At 46.6% G+C, this 23594-nt stretch overlaps 1 protein-coding gene across 1 annotated transcript; it reads right to left on the minus strand.

Moving 5' to 3' along the window:
• Positions 1-1434: 1434 nt before the first annotated feature.
• On the minus strand, positions 1435-20651 carry REEP6 (receptor accessory protein 6). The gene is made up of 5 exons (XM_081343184.1): positions 20470-20651; positions 6258-6351; positions 4375-4513; positions 3905-4073; positions 1435-1963 (listed from the first exon to the last, which is right to left on the minus strand). The coding sequence occupies exons 1-5, from the start codon at positions 20582-20584 to the stop codon at positions 1929-1931; spliced, it is 552 nt and encodes a 183-aa protein (XP_081199310.1). The 5' UTR covers positions 20585-20651; the 3' UTR covers positions 1435-1928.
• Positions 20652-23594: the final 2943 nt, after the last annotated feature.

The raw sequence follows: 23594 nt of genomic DNA on the forward strand, positions 1-23594 counted from the left end.
AAAGTGGAACTAGAACTCCTGGTCCCCTTGTGATTTTTTCTCTTTTCCTTCCTTCCTTCCTCTTGCAAGAGCCCTGGTGGCACAGGGGTGAGAATGCAGCATCGCAGGCTGACTCTGCCCAGTGCCAGTAGTTCGATCCTGACCAGGCTCAAGGTCGACTCAGCCTTCCGTCCTTCCGAGGTCGGTAAAAGGAGGACCCAGATGGTTGGGGGCAAATAGGCTGACTCTGTAAAACCGCTTAGAGAGGGCGGTAAAAACGGAAGGGGCATATAAGTCTAAGCCCTATGGCTAATGCTATTCTACCCTTGGCATCGCACTAAGTAGGTCAAAGCCAACCTGTTTTTTTCCACAAATGTTTCCCAATCTACATTCCTACAAATACCTGAGGGGTGCAAAGGGGTGTGGAGCCTCCTTGGAACCGTGGAAAGGACTGTGTTGTAGACTGGAGGTAGATTATGTCGTATCCCTCCCGCTCTGTTGTGGGAGGGCGGATAGATGCCCTCTTTGACAAACCCAGCCCTTTCAACCGTTCCAAGAAGGCTCCACACCCAGTTGCACCACTCAGGACACAGAGAAACCTCCAGGTGGCCTCAATGACTCTCAGAGAGAGTACTAATGACCAGCTGTCTGCAAGGAGTATAAATCCTTCCCTTCCCCACCGTCCAGTCAGAGCTGAAGAAGCTTCTGGGATGAGAAGCAAAACGTCTTCAAAGAAAAACAAGAAAGTCCAGTGGCCTCCTGGGAAAAAAAGGCCCTTTGGGATAGGTCCCACTGCACAACTGCAGTGATTTCCTTAACAACTGTGGCCTAAAAGATCACAAAATCCGGGTGCTACTCTTTGGAAATTCTACTCTCCAATTGTGGTCGTAATGTAATGTCAACTCAAAAGGACCATTTCGCCCGTCCTTAATCGCTTCTTCTTTTAATGAGAAAATGCAGCTTCCAGGATCTCATCCCAGGAAACAACTCCTTTGCCTCCAGATGTTGTGGGTGCTCCCACACAAAAGGTTTTGAAGAGGAGACTGGACAGCCACCTATTTGAAAGGGTATAGGATCTCCTGCCTGAGCAGGGGGTTGGACTAGAAGACCTCCGAGGTCCCCCACCACCACACACAGCTCTGTTATCCTGTTAAATTTCCAGGAGAGTTTGATAGATTTCAGGAAAGTGATCAACACAATATCAACCGCGTCTGCTCTGTGTGGCTTCGGGGCGGGGGAAAATGGCTTGCAGATTTCTTTATCCAGGTAGTCCTCAGTTTACAACAGTGCATTTAGCGACCAAAGTTACAAAGTCATGTACCTCCATTTGACATGCTTATGACTGTTGCAAGCATCACTGTGGTCACGTAATCTAAATTCAGACATTTGGCGACTGGCTCGTATTTACGACGGTCGCAGCGACTTTCTGACAAGCAAAGTCCGTCGGGAAGCCAGATTCGCTTAACAACCGTGTAACTAGCTGAACAACTGCATGATTCATTTAACAACTTGAAGCAAGAAAGGTCATAAAACAAGGCAAAGCTTGCTTAGCTGCTGTCTTGCCTAGCAGTGGAAACTTTGGGCTCCAATGTGGTCGTAAGCTGAGGATTTCCTGCGTTGAGTTTTGCAGTTAGAATTTGCAGCAAATCTCTAGTTGACCACAAGATGGCACCAAAGAGATTTTTTAAAAAAAAATATATCCCTCTTTGCTGCCACCCAGTGGTCGTTTGGAGACTAACAGCCTCATACCAATAGCTCAATTTATAGTTAAGCAGACCCGTGAAGGAGTCCGTGGCCTCTGAATGTGCTCTAAGGTTTTGAGGGCAAAGAATTGGGTTTATTTTTTTAGTTCAAAATCATCTCGTTGACCAAAGAGAAGGACACATTTCTTGCAGAGCTTCCAGCTCAAATTCGGGGATCCTTTATTTTGATTGTTAAAAGGGCATCACTCAGTCCTCTGCTTGCAAGGATCGTGGTAGGACTCCTGCAAAACAAGGAAAAGAGAATGAAACAAGTTCCTTAGCTGGAAAGGAGTGGGGGGGGGAGGCCTCCCGTCTCCACGGGAGGGGGCTTTGTCATGGGCCAATGGTTCTCCTAACCCAGAGACCCCCAGCTTTAATTTCATGTGATTCCAGAAAAGGTTAAAAAACACTAGACGATGTTACCCCCTGATCGTAGCACTGGTGATGTTACCTAGTCAAGGTCATGGAACATCTGCAAGAAAGCCACCAGCCTCAGAGACCACCAAGGAGTTCAGACAAAGAGACATCCAGATAAGCAGGGATTAACCCCAGACAAACAATCAACAAATATCCTAATCAAGGAAGTACCAAGGGAAAAAACACTCCCCCACCAAAACTGACAGGACAAGCCACTAGTTAGTAGATGAAACAGAGTACATAAACTCGCCTTGCCTCATTTTATGACTGACCGCCGTTAAGCAAATCACTGCAGTTCTTAAGTGAATCACGTGGTCATTAAATGAATCAGGCTTTCCCCGCATTGCTTGCTGGAAGTTGGCTGGGAAGGTGACACCCCACCCCCACTCCCGAACAGTGCAATGACAGGCCAGTTGCCAGATGCCCAAATTTTGACCACGTGACCGTGTGTGTGTGTGTGTGTGTGTGTGTGTGTGTGTGCGTGCTGCAACAGCCATCAAGAGTGAAAACTGGTCACAAAAGTCCTTTTTGTTTCCAGGGTGCTGTGATTTCAAACGATCACTAAAGCAATGGATAAGTCGAGGACTGCCAGGATTGGGAATTTTGGCAGAAAAATAAAGTCTCGTGCCCTTCCCCCTTCCCTCATCTAAAAGAGCCACCCCTGAACGAGATGGGTGGCAATCAAAAATCAATCAAAAATCAACCAAAGATCCCCAAATCCAAAATCAAAATTCAAATTCAAAATAAAAAAATAAAAATCTCAAAATCAAAAATCCCCAATTCAAAATTCAAAATAAAATAAAAAAATAAAAATAAAAAAATAAAACTTCAAAATAAAAATAAAAAAAATCTAAATCCCAAAATCAAAAATTCCCAAATCAAAAATTTGGGTGCGCCTGCCCTTTGGAACAAACTGCCGATGGAACTTCGGACTGCCCCCGACCTTCGCTCGTTTCGCCGGGACCTAAAAACCTGGTTGTTTGAACTGTCTGGCCTGGACGGAGGGCTTTTAAATTAAATTAATTTTATAATTTAATTTTAATTTTGTCTTAATCCTGTGGGCTACTATTAATTTAATTTTATCTTTCCTTTTTGTATTGTTTTAATTCGCCCTGTGAACCGCCCTGAGTCCTTCAGGAATAGGGCGGTATATAAAATCAATCAATCAATCAATCAATCAATCAATAAAAATAAAAAACCAGAAAACAAAACAAAAAAATGCCCAAATGCCCAAATCAAAAATCTCAAAATCAAAAATATCAAACCCCCAATTCAAAATTCAAATATCTTCAGAATTCAAAATTCAAATTCAAAATCTCAAAATCGATATCCCCAACAACTCCCCCTATATCCCCCTTCGCGGCCCTCCCATTGGACGGAAGGGGCAGAGTGCAAAGTTGACACCGGCTCCCCCGCCCGGGGTCCGGTCTATTTCCCAGAATGCCTCTGAGCCCCTTTTAGGGGCAGAGGGCATTCCAGTATGGAGGGGGGTGTCAGCCCTGGGCTTTGTCTCCAGGTGTGCCCACCTGCCCAGAAAGGCAAGGCCATGGGAGGGCCCGATCTCAGGCACGAGAGGGGGGGAGCCCCGAATCCAGCCGCCAGACCCCTCCCTCCAAAAAAGCCATGTAGATCATCCTGCCTTCCATTTTGCAAGTGCGCCTGCAAGCTTTACCCGTGCCCACTGACACCCTCCCCTCCCACAGGTGGCTTGGAACACCCCTGCACGCACGTACACACACACACACACACGGGACGTGACCCCCTACCTTCCCGGGAAGCGGCGGAGGCGACGCTGGCAGCCCGCCCGGTGAGGTCGCTCAGGACGCTGTCCACCGTCCGGTGGTGCTTCAGAAACCAGGGCCGGATGAAGCTGCGGTAGAGCACCTGAGAGCCATTCCACGAAAAGGGCGCCATGCACCACAGCAGGAAGAGGCACTGGGGGGAGGGGGGGCATAGCAGAGGGTCCGCAGGGTTAGGACCTGCCCGGGAAGGGGAGGGGTCCCTAGGAATTGCCCCTGCACCCGATCCAGCCTGCGTCGATGGCGGGAAGCCAACTCTGGCCCCAGCCTCCAACGGGCACCCTCAGACAGACTACGCCTGAACAGGAAGGCTCTGGGGACCATCTCCACTGAGGAATGGCCAGAGTGGATCCGGTGAGGGCAGGGGACACACGCGCACACCCTGCCAGCTCCTTCCCGGGCCCCCGTCCTGCCTGCCTGCCTGCCTCCCCGTTTACCTTGCCGGCGTAGTAGAAGGGAAACCAATACAGGAAGGTGTCTGAGAAGAATTCCACCACGCTGAAGGTGCCGTAGACCACCCAATAGGTCAGCCAGGTGGTGTCGTCATCCTTGGCCGGGCTCTCGATGGCGCGGATGCTGAAACCGAGACGGGGAGAGTCGATAGCCATAGCACTTTAGACTTATATCCCGCTTCACAGCGCTTCCACAGCCCTCTCTAAGCAGTTTAGAGAATCAGCCTATTTGCCCCCAACCATCTGGGTCCTCCTTTTACCGACCTCAGAAGGCTGACTCAACCCTGAGCCAGTCAGGATCGAACTCCTGGCAGTGGGCAGAATTAGCCTGCCATGCTGTATTGCAACTCCTGTGCCACCATGGCTCTATGGCCCTTCCTTCCTTCCTTCCTTCCTTCCTTCCTTCCTTCCTTCCTTCCTTCCTTCCGACATAGCATTAGCACTTAGACTTATGCACCGCTTCACAGCGCTTTCACAGCCCTCTCGAAGCGGTTTACAGAGTCAGCTTATGAGCCCCCGTCAATCTGGGTCCTCATTTTATCGACCTCGGATGGAAAGAAGGCTGAGTCAAACTTGAGCTGGTCAGGATCAAACTCCTGGCACTGGGCAGAATTAGCCTGCAGTACCAGATGCTAACCACTGCGCCACCAGAGATCAGAAGCCAGCTTCACTTAACGACTGTGTGACTAACTTAAGAGCTGGTTGTAAAATGGGGCAAAGGTCACTTCACTGTTTGACTGAGGAGTGAAAATGTTGGGTTGAGTTCTGATTGTTATCTGAGGACTATCGGTAATGAATTCGCTCATCCCGTCACCCCTCACCCCCAGGGACGAGAGCATTTTAAACCACGCCTAGCTGACCTCAGGGGATCCCCAAACGGGGAGTGCGCTCAGTTCGAGTCAAGCTCTTCTCCAAAGCCCCTGAAAGCAGGAGAAGCAGCGACAGATGGAAACCGATCAAGGAGAGAAGCAACCTGGAGCTAAGGAGAAACTTCCTGACAGTGAGGACAATCGACCGGTGGAACTACTTGCCACCAGAAGTTGCCACTGGAAGTTTTTAAGAAGATATTGGAGAGGCGTTTGTCTGAAATGCCATAGGGTTTCCTGCCTGAGCAGGACTAGATGACCTCGAAGATCCTTTCCAACTGTGTTATTCTATTCTATTCTGTTCTATTCTATTCTATTCTATTCTATTCTATTCTGTTCTGTTCTGTTCTATTCTATTCTGTTCTATTCCATATTTTCTATTCTATTCTATTCCTAATTCTAATTCTATTCCATTCCGTTCCATATTTTCTATTCTATTCTATTGTATATTTTCTATTCTATTCTGTTCTATTCTATTCTATATTTTCTATTCTATTCTATTCTATTCTAATTTCTATTCTATTCTGTTCTGTTCTAGTCTGTTCTGTTCTGTCTCGTCCTGTCTTGTCCTATTCTATTCTATTCTATTCTATTCTATTCTATTCTATTCTATTCTATTCTATTCTATTCTATTCTATTCTATTCTATTCCTAATTCTAATTCTAATTCTAATTCCATTCCATTCCATATTTTCTATTCTATTCTATTCTATTCTATTCTATTCTATTCTATTCTATTCTATTCTATTCTATTCTATTCTAATTCTATTGTGTTCTGTTCTGTTCTATTCTACTCTATTCTACTGTATTCTATTCTGTTCTATTCTATTCTTATTCCATATTTCTGTTCTATTCTATTCTATTCTATTCTATTCTATTCTATTCTATTCTAATTCTATTCTATTCTATTCTATTCTATTCTATTCTATTCTATTCTATTCTATTCTATTCTATTCTAATTCTATTGTGTTCTGTTCTGTTCTCCTCTCGGAGGGAGACTTACGAGACATAAGCCGGGTAGAGGAAGCCGATGAGGTTGCAGATGAGGGAGGCCCCATAGCCAAACATCAGGTAGAGTCCCACGAAACTAAAGAAGCCTGCGGGGGACGTAACACAATAAACAGGGTTTAGCTCCCTCACACACACACACACACACACACACACACACACACACACACAAACTTTTTGTGTCACCCAGTCAGGATTCCTCAGCCCTGATGCCCCATTAGGAGGTTTTTTATCCTAAGCCATCATCCCAGCGGCAGGACAAGGAAGCCTGGCCGGGATTAGCCCAGGTCTTTGGGTTGAAAGCGGTTTGAGGGGAGGAGGGGAAAAAAGTAATTTTTTTAAAATCCCATTTATATCCCGCCCTTCTCCGAAGACTCAGGGCGGCTTACAATCTAAGCACAAATCAATGTGCTTAGCAATAGCCTTCATTCTATGTATATGCCTGCTTATTAGGGCTTTCGGGGCCCCCCAAGCGGCATTTTTACAAAGTCAGCTTATTGCCCCCAACAATCTGGGTCCTCATTTTACCTACCTCGGAAGGATGGAAGGCTGAGTCCACCTTGAGCCTGGTGGGATGCGAACCTGCACTAATTGCAGGCAGCTGGTGTTACTTAAGGAGGCATTAGCCCACTGCTCCACCAAGGCTCTAATTTTATTGCAGAAAAGACGAAAATGAGCAGAACTAAGAGAAAGCTCTCTTTCTTGCATCCCTTCCTTTCCTTCTCTTCTACCCATCTTCTCCTTTCCCTCCTTCTTCCCCTCCCTCCCTCCCTCCCTCCCTCTTCTCCATTTCCTTCCCTTCCTCTCCATCTCCCTGCCCCTTCTTCCCTTCCCTTCCCCCTTCCTTCCTTCCTCTTCACCATCCATCCATCCATCCATCCATCCATCCATCCATCCATCCATCCAATGTGGTTGCCCATCTCACTCCAGTCATTCTGGGCAGCGCACGGAAGATTAAAACCCCAGAAATACAACAGACAGAGTCAAGGACCCAAACACCGGCTCAAAACCAGAGCCACGGTAACAACGTAAGCCTCGCCCTGGGCCTAAAACCATTCCATTTTCAGTCAGTCAAAGTCAAGACTGTTTCCGTTTGTGTGTTTTGGGCTCCGGCCCAAATCACGTTCGTTCTCCCACGACTGCTGCAAAAAGGGGTTGAGGCCAGTGCGACTTTTAACTGATTTGCTATTACCCGTTTATTTATTTATTTTCCTCACAGGGTAATGTTTATTGTGTGCCCTTTACAAAATGCTCTGATTGGTTGCCTTAAGCCATTTTTATTCCAGAGTAAGCAGCTTCCAGAAGAGGGAGGTCTGGAAAAGTTTTTAAGGAAATTAAAAGTTTTAAGGAAACGAAGCTCTGGGGTGTGTGTGTGTGTGTGTGTGTGTCCTCTGCAGGTATGTGCAGACCCCAGAGGGAGCGTTCACACAAGCAGATGTTGACGTAGCTGGGAAACAACGAAGCCCTTTGCCTTTTGACGGTCAGGCTGAAGCAGAATCTACGTTTGATCAGAATGTAAACCTCTTTTGCAGGCTGAGGATCCAGTGATCCGGGTGGATAATGAGCTTAACGAACTATTTGAAGAATGCTCAGCCTTGTCATGGACACACCGTCCTCCCAAACACAGAGGAGGTGGTGGGGGTGGGGGGGGAGAGGGGTGTCTATGGAGATTCTCAGTCATCCAGGTCATGGTTGTCCCAAAGGTGCTTTTTCACAAGGCGATTTGGATTTGGTTTTTCTTTGAAGTTGTTTCGCTTCTCATCCAAGAAGCTTCTTCAGTTCAGTTCTGCAACTCAACTTCACTTCAGAACAGAAGAAGCTTCTTGGATGAGAAGCGAAACATCTTCAAAGAAAAGCAAAGAGGGTCCAGTTGCCTCTTGAAAAAGCACCTTTAGGGGTGGGGGAGGGAAAACTAGCTAGGGGTGGACTAAAGGAGCGAGTGCAAAACAACACCACCACGTGATGGGTGGATGGATGATGGAGAGAGAGATAGATAGATAGATAGATAGATAGATAGATAGATAGATAGATAGATAGATAGATAGATAGTTAGATACTGATAGATAGCGGTAGATAGATAGATGATAAATAGATGATAGATAGATGATAGATAGATAGATAGATAGATAGATAGATAGATAGATAGATAGATAGATAGATAGATAGATAGATAGATAGATAGATAGATAGTGATAGCGGTAGGTAGGTAGGTAGGTAGGTAGATAGATATATAGATATATAGATATAGATAGATAGATAGATAGATAGATAGATAGATAGATAGATAGATAGATAGATACTGATAGCGGTAGGTAGGTAGGTAGGTAGGTAGGTAGATAGATAGATAGAGATAGATAGATAGATAGATAGATAGATAGATAGATAGATAGATAGATAGATAGATAGATAGATAGAGATAAGCAGGTAGATCGGTAGATGGGTAGATAAATTGCCCCTGTGACTATGAAGGACAGATGGGGAGGAAGCGAGCGGCCAGATGAGAAGACCTGAACTCACTGATTGCCTCGCACTGCACCGAAGAAGGACATGCATTCAATTTTGGAGCTACTAAGTAAGATTGTTGGCTGGGCAGGGACAAAAATAGCCAGAGAAATGATTGAAGCCTGGGAAAGGGCCCCCTTGTCCGTCAGTAGGAGTGCTGATTTACAGTACAAACAGCTTATCAGGTATTAGGGCACAATGGCACAAGAAAACAACAGTTAACAGCTGGTCATCAACAGCCTAATTAACAACGAATATCCACCCACAATCAGGTCATTCTGAAGAGAGAGAGAGAGAGAGAGAGAGAGAGAGAGAGAGAGAGAGAGAGAGTTCTTCGAGGAGGGGCTCCATCATGAGCCTGTAATAATAATTGGAAGAATAAAGTTTTGGTCTGGGTGACCAACCAAGATTGGATCCGGCAACACTATCCCGGAACACGTATATCTGTCACCTTCATTCACAATTGATAAACACACACACACACCCCTTTGCCCAAACCATCAAACAATATTCCACAAAGGGCTGATGAAAACTTTCTGGCTGGGCTCCAGTCCTTTGAGCCTGCCACACAGGAGACAGAGGGAGCCGCGTAGGTGTGTGAAGCACACAAGGGTGTGTGCAGACTGTACTCTGTCCTTCCCATTGCCTTTGCTCCCGCCACCTGCTTTCGCCACGGCAATCTTTCTGTGCTCCAAGAGCTGCAAGACCACCGGTCACGATCTGACAACAGCTCGTTAACATCACCTTCCTTTTCCCCCCCACAATTGGCGGAGAACCCCGCTGGGATGAGAGAGGGACCAAAGGCAGAAGCAACCAGGTCGAAGCTTTCCTTCTATGCCATTGTCGCACCATTGTCCTAACCTTCCGTAGTCATGGAATCCCTGGGGAGGAAGGGTCCTTTGTGCTTCCCCCACCCACCCACCCATAATTAATTCTGAAGGAGGGGCGGGGTCTAGACCGATGTTTCTTCCTCTTGGCAAGCTGAAAATATGTGGACCTCAACTCCCAAAGGTGAAGATCAATTCCTGAAGCTGAAGACGTGCTCCTTGGGGGGTTGACTCCATCACGGCAAAAATGCACAGGAGGAGGGAGGGAGGGGAGGGAGGGAGGAGGAGAGGAGGGGGAGGAGGGAGAAGGTTGGGAAGAGGAGGAGGAGGAGGAGGAGGAGAGAAATGGAGCACCCTCCTCCTGGGGCACCATGAGCTGCAAAAACCTTCCTGCCCACCCGGTGCCAAGAGGAGGACAATCTGGCCCTTTTTATCTCCAGCCGCCCTCAACATCCCGCCCAGCAAGCCAAAGGTCCCCGAAGCCAAAGTCCGGCAAACAATTTGGCCCGGGCGCTGAGCCCACTCTGAGCAAACGTTCTGGGCAGGGCCAAAAGAGGGCCTTGCTTCCCCCTGCCCCATGGTATAGGTTTGTTCTGTTCCAGCCTACGACCCGGCCCTGTTGGAATGTCAGGGACAACCCCTTTTTTATATTCAAGAGGCTGGAATTAAGCCAACCAAATTTATTTGCAAAAACTAAACGAAACAGTTCAAAACAGAGTTAAACAAATACAGACTGAGACTATATCAGAAGCTCTTCAAACGGTTGCCTTCAGCAACCAGCACCTCCCACACATTCCCCCTTTTAAGCAGCAGTCTCAAGGCATGGCTTCTCTTTGCCTCCTCCCGAGGTGCCTCATTGCTTTTCTTTGTTCACTTCTGCTAGTCTGCCTCCTGCTTCGAGCGTCCCTGAACAAAGCCAGCTGTGGATCGTCTTCTTCCAATCTTTCAGGCTCACACAGCTGGGTCTGAGGAGGAACAAGACGGGAGGGGCCTGGCTGAGAGCTCTGCGGTGCATCAGAACTTTCCTCTGCAACCAAAGGCTCTCCAAACCCCTCCTCCTCCTCCTCCTCCTCCTCCTCTTCAGAATTGTCCGACTCAGCTGCCGAAACCACAGGCTGACGCTGTATCACAACAATGTTCTCCTGCTTGAGCAGGGGGCTGGACTAGAAGACCTCCAAGGTCCCTTCCAGCTTCTATTCTATTCTATTCTATTCTATTCTATTCTATTCTATTCTATTCTATTCTATTCTATTCTATTCTATTCTATTCTATTCTATTCCATTTATTCCATATTCTATTCTATTCCATTCCATTCCCATTCCACTCCATTTTCTGTTCTCTTCTAATTCTGAATTCTACTCTATTCTATTCCATCCACAAGCATGAGGCAAACCTACCATTAAAATTATCACCAATTATTGCCAGCATGAAAAATTCGGCCATAAGTCACGTTGTAACTTTGAACGGTCACTAAGCAGACTGTTGGAACTCCTGTAGGACCCAGAGCTTTGCAATTGCTAAGCACACTGATCTGTGCTTTAGATTGTAAGCCGCCTTGAATCTTAGGAGAAGGGCGGGATATAAATGGGATTTTTTTAAAAAATCATAATCATCCTCATGGTTGCAACACCGCTGTGCTCCGTGGTGAACCAGATATTCCGGTTCAGTTTTTATCCCCTGCGCCCCCCACCCAACCCAACCCCCGCCCATGCCCTGCAGGCAAAAAACCCCCCAGGTGCTTCATCAACTGTAGGTGGAAGAGGCCCGTTCTGGAACCCAAAGCCAGGTTTTCAAGCAGGCTCTTTGCCAAGAAGAGAAGAACACAGCTGAATGGGGATTCTGGGTAATTCTCTGCTCACAACAATTCACATAGTGACCGTTCAAAGTTACAACGGCACTGACAAAAGTGACCTATAACCAATTTTTCACACTGGCAATAATTTGGGATAATTTTAATGGTCAACTTGCTTCGTGTTTGTGGATGCCGTAGTGGCTCCAGTTATGGCAGTGTAGACGTAAATAAATAACTGTGGAAATTTGTGGTCGTCACGCCAGAAAACTACATGACTAAATGGAGGGATGTGTTCCTAGACGTCATCCAACCCACCCCGTTTGGAGTGAATCATGCCGTTACATCTAGAAATAGAAATAGAAATTGAAATAAATAGATGAACTTTTTGCTAGTCAGCTAACTAAGATATGTAGGAAGCACATCACAACAGTAATGGGGGACTTTAATTGCCCTGATATCAACTGGGAGACAAACTCTGCACCAAGTGGAAGATCAAACAGATTCCTGTCAAACCTAGCAGACAACTTTCTCTCCCAAAAAGTAGAGAAGGGAACTAGGGGATTAGCCATATTGGATTTAATTCTCACAAACAGAGATGAAATGATAGAAGGTGTCGAAGCCACAGGAACCTTGGGGGGAAGTGATCGTGCAATATTGGAATTCAACATTCTGGAGGCACAAGCAATAGAACACAGCCAAACTAGAGTCTTGGACTTTAAAAGAGCTAATTTCAATAAACTTAGAGAGACCATGGGAAGAATTCCATGGATGAGAATCCTAAAGGGGAAAACAACTCAAGAAGCTTGGGAAATTTTGAAAAGTGAGATAATAAAGGCCCAGTCTAGCACAATACCAACTAAGAAGAAAAACAACAGCTCTCAAAAGAAACCAGCATGGCTGTATAAAGAACTCTCTGATAAACTGAAAGATAAAAAGGACAAGTATAAGAATTGGAAAGAGGGGCACATAACTGTCAGAATATCAGCAAATAGCCCGTGCCTGCAAAGATGAAGTGAGGGAAGCTAAGGCTCAAAATGAACTAAGGCTTGCGACCAAAGGCAAAAATAACAAAAAATGCTTCTTTCAACATATAAAAAACAAGAAAAAAGTTAAGGAAATGATTGGTCCATTAGTGGGGGAAAGTGGCAAGAAGGTGACAAGCAACAGGGAGAAAGCAGAACTATTTAACTCGTTTTTTGCATCTGTCTTTACACAAAGGGAAAAAACAGTCCAACCTACCAAAACCAGTGCCATAAAAAACAGAATAGAAACGCAAGTAAGATAGGCAAGAAAATGGTAAGTGAGCACCTGTCCAGCCTAGACGAGTTCAAATCACCAGGACCAGACGGATTACACCCCAAAGTTCTCAAGGAACGGGCAGACGTGATCTCAGAACCACTGAACTATATTTTTCAAAGTTCCTGGAGCACTGGGGAACTACCAGAGGACTGGAAGAGAGCTGATGTAGTTCCTATCTTCAAAAAAGCGAAAAAAATAGATCCAGGAAACTACAGACCTATCAGCCTGACCTCAATACCTGGGAAGATTTTGGAAAAGATAATTAAACAACAAATCAGCGAACACCTAAAAGCCAACATGGGTTTGTCAAAAACAGATCATGCCAGACAAACCTTATTGCATTCTTTGACCAAGTGACAAAATTAGTGGACCAGAGGAATGCTGTAGATATAATTTACTTGGACTTCAGTAAGGCATTTGATAAAGTAGATCACAACCTACTACTTGATAAGATAGAAAAATGTGGGTTAGATAGCATCACCACCAGATGGATTCGTAGCTGGCTGACAGGCTGTACTCAGCGTGTGGTCCTCAATGTAACAAAATGAAATTCAATGGTGAAAAAAGTAAGGTTCTACACTTAGGCAGGAAAAATCAAATGCACAGGTATAGTATAGGTGGTACCTTGCTCAACAGTAGCAACTGTGAGAGGGATCTCGGAGTCCTAGTGGACAATCACTTCAATATGAGCCAGCCGTGTGTTGCAGCTGCCAAAAAATCCAATACAGTGCTAGGCTGCATTAACAGAGGGTTAGAATCAAGATCACGTGAAGTACTAATACCACTTTACAATGCATTTGTAAGGCCACACCTGGAATACTGCATCCAGTTTTGGTCACCACGATGTAAAAAAGATGTCGAGACTCTAGAAAGAGCGCAGAGAAGAGCAACAAAGATGATTGGGGGACTGGAGGCTAAAACATACAAGGAACGGTTGCTGGAATTGGGTATGTGTAGTTTAACGAAGAGAAGGGTGAGGGGTGACATGATAGCAGTGTTCCAATATCTCAGGGGCTGCCCCAAAGAAGAGGGAGTCAAGCTATTCTCCAAAGCGCCTGAAAGCAGGACAAGAAGCAACGGATGGAAACTAGTCAAGGAGAGAAGCAACCTAGAACTAAGGAGAAACTTCCTGACAGTTAGAACAATTAATCAGTGTAACAACCTGCCTTCAGAAGCGGTGAATGCTCCAACACTGGAGGTTTTTAAGAAGAGACTGGACAGCCATTTGTCTGAAATGGTATAGGGTTTCCTGCCTGAGTGGGGGGTTGGACTAGATGACCTCCAAGGTCCCTTTCATCATCATCATCATCATCATCATCATTATTATTATTATTATTATTATTATTATTATTATTATTATTATTATTATTATTATTATTGAAATAGTTCTCAATGCTGGCTGAGGAATTCTGGGAGTTGAAGTCCACAAGTCATAAAAGGGCCATGGTTCCCCCATGCTGGCTGAGGAATTCTGGGAGTTGAAGTCCACAGGTTGCAAAAGGGCCATGGTTCCGCATGCTGACTCAACAATTCTGGGAGCTGAAGTCCACAAGTCGTAAAAGGGCCATAGTTCCCCATCCCTGTTCTAGTAATTGCAACAGGAAGAGGTTTTAATGCCAGAGAATCAGGCCTGTGCACTAATTAGGTTGACCAAGGTTATTTCTGCTTTCCCCACAACTAGAGAACCGAGCTCTGAGCCACTCTGGATTTAATTAGCTCAAGCAGGTCTTGAATATGCAACAGCATTCTGTGAACAGGATTGTTTTTGCAAACTGAGGATCAAGCAGATTATGGCCTCATCAGATGTTTCCCAGCCCTGTCTAGCCTCAGGTGGCAACAGGTTTCCCTGCAAGGGGGAAAAAAAACAGGGGAAAAAAACCCCCTCGTGTTTGCAAAACAAGGGCCGGTGGAACTCATTGCCACAAGGTACTTTACCAGTCTTAGTTTATTCCTTGGGTCCCAAAAAACCAAGGGTGAACATGCCAAGAGAACGAAGCATCTCTGCAGCTTGAACAACGAGAAGTGAAAGCACTGCTTTATATGGGGAGGTCACACTTGGCATCTGCCTACAATTTTGGTCACCACGATATAAAAAGGGTGCTGAGACTCTAGAAAGGGTGCAGAAAAGAGCAACAAAGGTGATCAGGGGATTGGAGGATAAAACCTATGAAGAACGGTTGCAGGAACTGGGTAAGGGTATTGGGTCTAATGAAGAGAAGCATCAGGGGGTGACACAATAGCAGTCTCCCCATATTTGAGGCGCTGCCATAAAGAAGAGGGGTGAGTCAAATTATTCTCCAAAGCACCTCCAGGCACAACAAGAAACAACGGATGGATGGAAACCAATCAAGGAGAGAAGCAACCTGGAACTAAGGAGAAACTTCCTGACAGTGAGGACAATTCACCAGTGGAACAGCTTGCCACTAGACGTTGTGGGTGTTTCATCCCTGGAGGTTTTTAAGAAGAGACTGGACAGTCACTTATATGAAATGGTATAGGTTCTCCTGCTTGAGCAGGGGGCTGGACTAGAAGACCTCCAAGGTCCCTCCCAGCTCTTGTTATTCTCTTATTACTCTGTTATTTTATTCTATTCTGTCTATTGTGTTCTACAATAATAAAAAAAAAGATGCTGAGGATCTGAAAAGAGTGCAGAGAAAAGCAACAAGGGAGATCAGGGGACTGGAGGGAAAAACATATAAGGAATGGTTGCAGGAATTGGGTATGGCCAGTCTAGAGAAAAGACCGTGTTCCAGTATTTGAGGGGCTACCACAAAGAAGAGGGGGGGCATTTTATTCCCCAAAGCACCAGAAGGCAAGACGAGAAGCAACGGATGGGAACTAATCAAAGAGAGAAGCAACCTGGAACTAAGGAGGAATTTCCTGGTGCAACATCCTGCCTGCAGAAGTTGTGGGACGCTCCATTTTTTTTTAAAAAACAGCCCTTTGTCAGACATGATAGGAGACCTGCTTGAGCAAGGGGTTGGACTAGAAGACCTCAAGGACCCTTCCCAGCCCTGGATTCATTTCCAGATATGTAACCGATACAGTCTTATCCTTCCTCCTAGTTTAGACCGTCAAAAAGGAACTTAACGGCAGTTGATATACTTGGGAGAGCAAAGAGGATTACTGCCATTCCTGCGGCGAGCTGGAGGGGCCTCGTTCGACTCCAGGATTTTATCTATTCCCTAAATAAAAGAGGGTTTTTATTTCTGAGCCGTTCTGGAGGCACAAGAGAGGCGGCCAAAGGAGGATTGGGTTAGCTTGGCGTAGCAAGACCCATCCCACCTTAAGGAACCCCGTGATGGCTTAAGGCAACGGCTGACCGTATCCTTTCAAGTTCCCAGATCTTGGCTGGCTTCCCAAAGTGCCCGTTTTTTGGTGACTTCTGGCAGGTTGTGTGAACGGAACGGAGGGCATGGTGCACCGGGGGGGGGGGGGAGAAAAGCAGGAAGCAAAACGCAGCTTGGAAAAGTGGCTAAGAAGCAGCTTTTGTGTTGGGGAGGGGGGCATAATTTTTTTTTAACCTGTGACGTCTACAAAGGTGACGCAACCCCCGATATACAAATTTAGTTTAAAATTTGGGCTACTGTAGACCAACGCAACTCTCTTCCACTGTTACCTCTTCGCTGCCTTGTGTAGGCGCGGGCGGCTTCAGGCAGTCCTCAACTTACAATTCATTTAGTGACCGTTCCAAGTTACAACACGCTGTCAGAAGGATTGCACTGCTCTTCTTCATTATCCGCTTTGCAAGGTTTAGGACCGTTTTTTGCCCTTACCACCTTTGCAGCACCCCCAGGATCATGTGATCAAAGTTCGGACACTTAGCAACTGATTCATATTTATGACAGTTGCAATGTCTCGGGGGTCACCTGATCCCTAATAAATAATAATAATAATAATAATAATAATAATAATAATAATAATAATAATAATAATAAGTATCATTATTATTATCATCATCATTATTATTATTATCAAACATGAAACTCAGTCAACTGAACATTCAAATTGACTGGCACTAATGGCCGACACGAGTTGCCACCAACCAGGCATCTCCTTAAAATGTGAGATGTTCCGAGTAGCGCAGTTTTTTGTAGCTTTGCTGGAAGTTATTGCAGGAAGCTGCAATTTCTTGATTTATTTTGCAAAGTTTTTGGACATCGTTCCCAGTGCCCCGATGATGATGACGACGGCGGCGACGACGACTACTACTACTATTATTAAAGTTGGAAGGGACCTTGGAGGTCATTTAGTCCAGCCCCCTGCTCAGGCAGGAAACCCTATCCCATTTCAGACAAATGGCTGTCCAGTCTCCTCTTAAAAACTTCCAGTGTTGGAGCATTCACCGCTTCTGGAGGCAAGGAGTTCCGCTGGTTCCTTTTGTGATCTTCTGACCAGGAAGGTTAATGGGGAAGCCAGATTTGCTTAACAACCGTGTGACTCCCTTAACGACTGCAGGGATTGACTTAATCCCTGTGGCAAGGAAAGTTGTAAACTGGGGCAAAGCCCACTTAAGTTCAATTGTGGTGGTAACTCGAGAAAAGCCTTGGCAAATATATATAAGATACGTGGACAATATACGGTAATGTGGGAGATGAAATATCAAATTAAACCTTAATAAAACCACCATAATATGGAGCCACAGAAGAGCAGTGGGGTAGAGGAGGGCCAGAATGGACACGGCTGGACAGTCAAAAATTATTATTATTATTATTATTATTATTATTATTATTATTATTATTATTATTATTATTATTATTATTATTATTAGTTTGTTGTTGTTATTATTATTATTATTATATTATTATTATTATTATTACATTATTGTTTGTTGTTGTTGTTATTATTATTATTATTATATTATTATTATTATTATTATTATTATTATTATTATTATTATATTATTATTATTATTATTATTATTATTAATTATTTTATTTGTATACCGCCCTTCTCCCGGAGGACTCAGGGCACATCAACCACAATTGAGGCTGGGGTCCTCACCCAATCTTGAAAAATCTTTAAAATTCCTCCTGGACAGAGGCAGAGGTGAGCATTTATATATGTCCCAAGCCCCAAAGTTATGATTTGCGAAGTGAAACGTCTGTTCAGTGAGCTTTGCCCCGTTTTACGACTCCTCTTGCCACCGTTGTTAAGCGAGTCATTGCATTTGTAAAGTTAGTAACACGGTTTGTTGAGTGAATGCGGATTCCCCATTGACATTACGTGTCAGAAGGTTGCCAAAAGGGATCCCGTGACACCCCACCGTCCACCCCCGGAGAGATGCTGCGACCGTCATAAATACGAGTCGGTTGCCAAGCGGCTGAATTTTGATCAGATTAGATAGATTAGATAACCTTTACTGTCATTTTTCCCCCCTGTGGGCAGAATGGCACCCACTGAAAAGGAAATTTAGTTGCTTCCTCTCCAAGCGTACACACACATAACACACATCAGCTGACCACCGAGAGGCTGCAATGGTCCCAAGTGTGAAAAATGGTGCTAAGTCGCTTTTTCCAGTGCCGTTGTAACTTGGGACGGTCACTACGTGAACAGGATTACTTCTACTTTATCAGGGTTACTCCTTGATACGCTTAATAACCAGGTTATCTCCCTGCCTAGGGTTTGCTCCACACCTGCTGGCCACAAAACTTGATCCATATGGAGACAGGATTCCTCCCCTCAAACCCCCCCCCCCCCCCGCAACTGAACCCCTGAAAAAAGGGGCCCAGAGAGACCCCCTTCCTGGGGGAGGACAGGGGAGAGACGGAAGACCATCTCGGAGTGTCCCAAATACAAAAATCCAAGTGGAAGACACACACACACACACACACACACACACACACAGAAACACACACACACAGACACAGCAGTAGTGAGGGAAGCCTAGCCCATTTTCTAACATTTCAAATCACAACTAAGTCCTTTTTTTCAATTTAATCAATTGTTCACTTTGAGTTTTTAAAAGATCCTTTTTCTTTCCGTGGTATTAGACCAGGGGTCTTCAAACTTGGCCCTTTTATGACTTGTGGACTTCAACTCCCAGAATTCCTCAGCCAGCAAAGCTGGCTGAGGAATTCTGGGAGTTGAAGTCCACAAGTCATAAAAGGGCCAAGTTTGAAGACCCCTGTATTAGACTTCTATCACATTACCTGCCCACACGGCTGCTTTCAGAGCCCGACGCAACAGACGCCCCGTAATTTAAAATAAAATAAGCATGGGAATTAATGATATAAGAAGACCCCTTCCCCCCCAACAGAGGGAAGGGGGTGGTGGATACCCGTTGCCCCCTCCCCAGAAAAGACAGATCGATGTCCGTTGAAAGAAGCCCACTGCACAGAAAAGTCGCTTATCTAAAACGGTATAGGACAGGCTCTCCGGCTTGAGCAAGGGGGCTGGACTAGAAGACCTCCGGGGGTCCCTTCCAGCACTAGTCTATTCTAAGGAAAAGCCCCCTTGCGACTCCTCATCAAGGAGAGAGGAAGAAGGCACTCAGGCACATGCTCAGAGGCCTCGGCTTCCAGGCAATCGGAGGGCAAAGTGACCATTGGCGGCGGGGGGGGAGAGGGGAGGGGGTCGTAGGGGCAAACCGCCCCCCCCCGCAGCCGCTTCCCTCCGCCGCCGCCGGAGCCCGCAGATCCGTTACTGCTCGCGGAGCCGGCGCAGCGCGTAGCAAAGCGAGAACCGATCCCGGGTCGCGATACCTTGAGAAAAGCCCCCTCCCCACTTAGAGAAGAGGGGCTCCGCTACCCTCCTGGGGGCCAGGCAGCCCCCTCCCCAGGCAGATTCCGTCCCCCCCTCCCCACTTAGGGGCTCCGCTACCATCCTAGGGAGCAGGCAGCCCCCTCCCCACTTAAAAAAGAGGCTCCGCTACCCTCCATGGGGCCAGGCAACCCCCTCCCCGGGCAGATTCCGTCCCCCCCTCCCCACTTAGAGAAGAGGGGCTCCGCTACGCTCCTAGGGGCCAGGCAGCCCCCTCCCCACTTAAAAAAGAGGCTCCGTTACCCTCCATGGGGCCAGGCAACCCCCTCCCCGGGCAGATTCCGTCCCCCCCTCCCCACTTAGAGAAGAGGGGCTTCGCTACGCTCCTAGGGGCCAGGCAGCCCCCTCCCCACTTAAAAAAGAGGCTCCGTTACCCTCCACGGGACCAGGCTGTCCCCTCCCCAGGCACCTTCCCTCCCCCTCCCCACTTAAAAAAGAGGGGCTCCGCTACCCTCCTGGGGGCCAGGCAGCCCCCTCCCCAGGCAGATTCCGTCCCCCCCTCCCCACTTAGAGAAGAGGGGCTCCGCTACGTTCCTAGGGGCCAGGCAGCCCCCTCCCCACTTAAAAAAGAGGCTCCGCTACCCTCCACGGGACCAGGCTGTCACCTCCCCAGGCACCTTCCCTCCCCCTCCCCACTTAAAAAAGAGGGGCTCCGCTACCCTCCTGGGGGCCAGGCAGCCCCCTCCCCAGGCAGATTCCGTCCCCCCCCTCCCGACTTAGGGGCTCCGCTACCATCCTAGGGAGCAGGCAGCCCCCTCCCCACTTAAAAAAGTGGCTCCGTTACCCTCCATGGGGCCAGGCAACCCCCTCCCCGGGCAGATTCCGTCCCCCCCTCCCCACTTAGAGAAGAGGGGCTCCGCTACGCTCCTGGGGGCCAGGCAGCCCCCTCCCCACTTAAAAAAGAGGGGCTCCGCTACCCTCCTCGGGGCCAGGCAGCCCCCTCCCCATCTAGTTCCCCTCCCCCCTCCAGCAGGGGCCGGGCGGGGCCAGGAATGAGCGCCGCCGCCCCCGCCGCCGCCGCTCACCTGTGGCCAGGTAAGACCTCCTGACGCCGGTCTGGGCTTCCAGCGCCCCCAGCGCGTCGCCCAGCCAGCCGGGCTGGTCCAGGAAGGCTTCGAAGCGGCGCCGGGGGCTCCCCATGGCGGCCCAGGATCCGAGCGACGCCCGGCCGCGCACCTGCCGGGCGGCCGATCAGCCCCGAGCGAGGGGCGGAGCTCTGGCCAGGTGGGGCCCGCCTCCGGCCGGCGCAGCCAATCGGGAGCGGGGAGGACAGGTGGCCGGCGCGGATGAAGGGCGGGGGGGGAAGCGCAAGGGTTCGAAGCCACGTGCGTAAGATCAAGGTTTGGAGTAGCGATTCATCCTCGACTTACGACCACGTGAATGGAGACTTCCTCCATGGTTAAAAAGTTGGCTCCTTCTTGATGCCTTGCTGGATTTTCTTTTTGGAGGCTTCAGCCTAAAATCCCCTTGCCTTGATTGCAAGTCTCCTCAAATTCTTTGGGGCCTATTTGTGAGCATCAAATGCTCAGCGTCAGACGGTTGAAACTAGACATCACCTGGTGCTTATGAATTGTGAAAGCCCTAATAAGCAGGCATATACATAGAATGAAGGCTACTGCTAAGCTTGTAAGCCGCCCTGAGTCTTCGGAGAAGGGCGGGATATAAATGGAATTAAAATAAAATAAAATAAAAAATTTAAGCCCCCCCCACCAAAACAAAACCCCTTCTAAACATCAAGGTTACAACCCCTGACCTTCGGTCCTTCTGCCGTGACCTGAACACCTGGTTGTTCCAACAAGCGGGCCTGGACTGACTACAGTTTTTAATTAGGCTTTTTCCTGGGTTAAATTGTCTGGTAATTATTGCATCTATTGTTTAATTCTTTTTTTAAAAAAATTACGTTTATGTTTTTTAATTTTTATTGTTGTGAGCCGCCCTGAGTCCTCAGGGAGAAGGGCGGCATATAAATTTAATCAAATCAAATCAAATCAAAATCAAACAGCCTACAGCTGTCAATAACCAGGGTAGTTTGGCAGTACAAAGCCGCTAAAACTCAGCTGGAAATTATTTTAGAATAGAATAAATTAATTGCATTATAGCAGGGGTCTTCAAACTTGGCCCTTTTATGACTTTTGGACTTCAACTCCCAGAATTCTGCAGCCAGCGTGCCTGGCTGAGGAATTCTGGGAGTTGAAGTCCACAAGTCATAAAAGGGCTAAGTGTGAAGACCCCTGCATTATAGGATTGGAGCAGGTAATCTGGCTGCCATTATATCTTGATAGATGATGAATGCATTCTTTATATTGATTGTGATTATGATTTATCCCTGTTGCTTGTGTGTACAATGAGAGCTTATGCACCGGAGACAAATTCCTTGTGTGTCCAATCACACTTGGCCAATAAAGAATTCTATTCTCTTCTATTGTTGAACAACCCAATTGTCTTAGTTTTTTCCTATGTGTGTCATGTAAATCCATTCTCTAAGCTGCAGCTGTCAAAAAAGCCAACACAGTGCTAGGCTGCATGAACAGAGGGATAGAATCAAGATCACGTAAAGTGTTAATACCACTCCACAATGCCTTGGTAAGGCCACACTTGGAATACGAAATCCAGTTTTGGTCACCACGATGTAATAAAGATGCTGAGACTCTAGAAAGAGTGCAGAGAAGAACAACAAAGATTAGGGGACTGGAGGATAAAACATACAAGGAACATTTGCTGGAATTGGGTCTGTCTAGTTTAATGAAGAGAAGGACAAGGGGTGACATGATAGCAGCCTTCCAGTATCTCAGGGGCTGCCACAAAGAAGAGGCAGTCAAGCTGTTCTCCAAAGCGCCTGAAGGCAGGACAAGAAGCAATGGATGGAAACTCACCAAAGAGAGAAGCAGTTAGAACAATTAACCAGTGGAGCAACCTGCCTCCAGAAGCTGTGAATACTTCAACACTGGAAGTTTTTAAGAAATGATTTGGACAACCAGGCTTCCTGCCTGAGCAGGGGGTTGGAATAAGAGACCACCAAGGTCACTTCCAACTCCATTATTATGATATTCTCTATTTAGGTCAGGATGTGATTTGAGCTGAACAAATAGTTTTTAAAAATGTTTTTTTTAAAAATACAAAGTAAATAAAAACAAAACACACAAAAAAAATAATCCCCCCCATTCAAACATTATTAAAAAGCAGAAGGCCTTTTGCCCTATTACTTCTTTGCTGCAGCTCACCAATTGGAAAAGGGATTTCTGATTTTTTCAGGTTAATTGGGTTAAAAAACCCCCACAAAGCTTAACCTCACTGTGAGTTTGCAAGTTACGGCTTACACATGCACCTCTCTCTAAGCAGATCGGATTGAAGGCGGAGGTGCATCTTGATGTGGTTTTTCAGAGTTTCACCTTTCCCAACAGAGTTGCGTAAAAATCCTCTACAATGAATAAGTAGGTGTGCACGGACAGCTTTTTAGAGGCAAGAGCACTCTATTTTCTCGTCAGCAGTGGACCTTGCTCCAAGCCATGATCTCTGCAGCGCCTTCAAGGAAGTAAGCCAAGCCGCCCATCTGCACTTAGGATCTCTTACCTATAATGAGGCCTTCCAGAATATCAATTAAAGTTGGCATTCTGCTCCTTGGAACCTGATTGCCAGAGATCACCTGATTTCCCTGAAACTTAATAAAACAAATCTTGCAAATTAACTCTTTGTATGCTGGTTTAAGGGCAGAGGCTGGGAGATCAATTTCTAACTTGAAATTATCTATCTATCTTATCTATCTAAATATCTATCTATCTATCTATCTATCTATCTATCTATCTATCTATCTATCTATCTATCTATCTATCTATCTATCTATCTATCTATCAAAGGTTCCCCCACACATGCGTGCTAGTTGTAGTCGTTTCCAACTCTAGGGGCCGGTGCTCATCTCCGTTTCAAAGCCGAAGAGCCAGCGCTTGTCCGAGGACGTCTCCGTGGTCATGTGGCCGGCACGACTAGACGCCAAAGGCGCACAGAACGCTGTTACCTTCCCACTGTAGTGGTCCCTATTTTTCTACTTGCATTTTTACGTGCTTTCGAACTGCTAGGTTGGCAGAAGCTGGGACAAGTAACAGGTGCTCACTCTGTTACGCGGCACTCAGGATTCGACCCACCAAACTGCCGA

Source organism: Vipera berus, assembly GCF_964194415.1.
Source record: "Vipera berus genome assembly, chromosome: 1".
Taxonomy (NCBI): Eukaryota; Metazoa; Chordata; class Lepidosauria; order Squamata; family Viperidae; genus Vipera; species Vipera berus.

Coding starts and splice junctions, on each gene's coding strand:
- REEP6 (XM_081343184.1), bottom strand. CDS start 20,584: ATGGGGAGCCCCCGGCGCCGCTTCGAAGCCTTCCTGGACCAGCCCGGC. Junction 4,514..6,257: donor CTCTACCCGGCTTATGTCTC/GTAAGTCTCCCT, acceptor TCTCGGTTTCAG/CATCCGCGCCATCGAGAGCC. Junction 1,964..3,904: donor CTCCGCCGCTTCCCGGGAAG/GTAGGGGGTCAC, acceptor CTTGTTTTGCAG/GAGTCCTACCACGATCCTTG.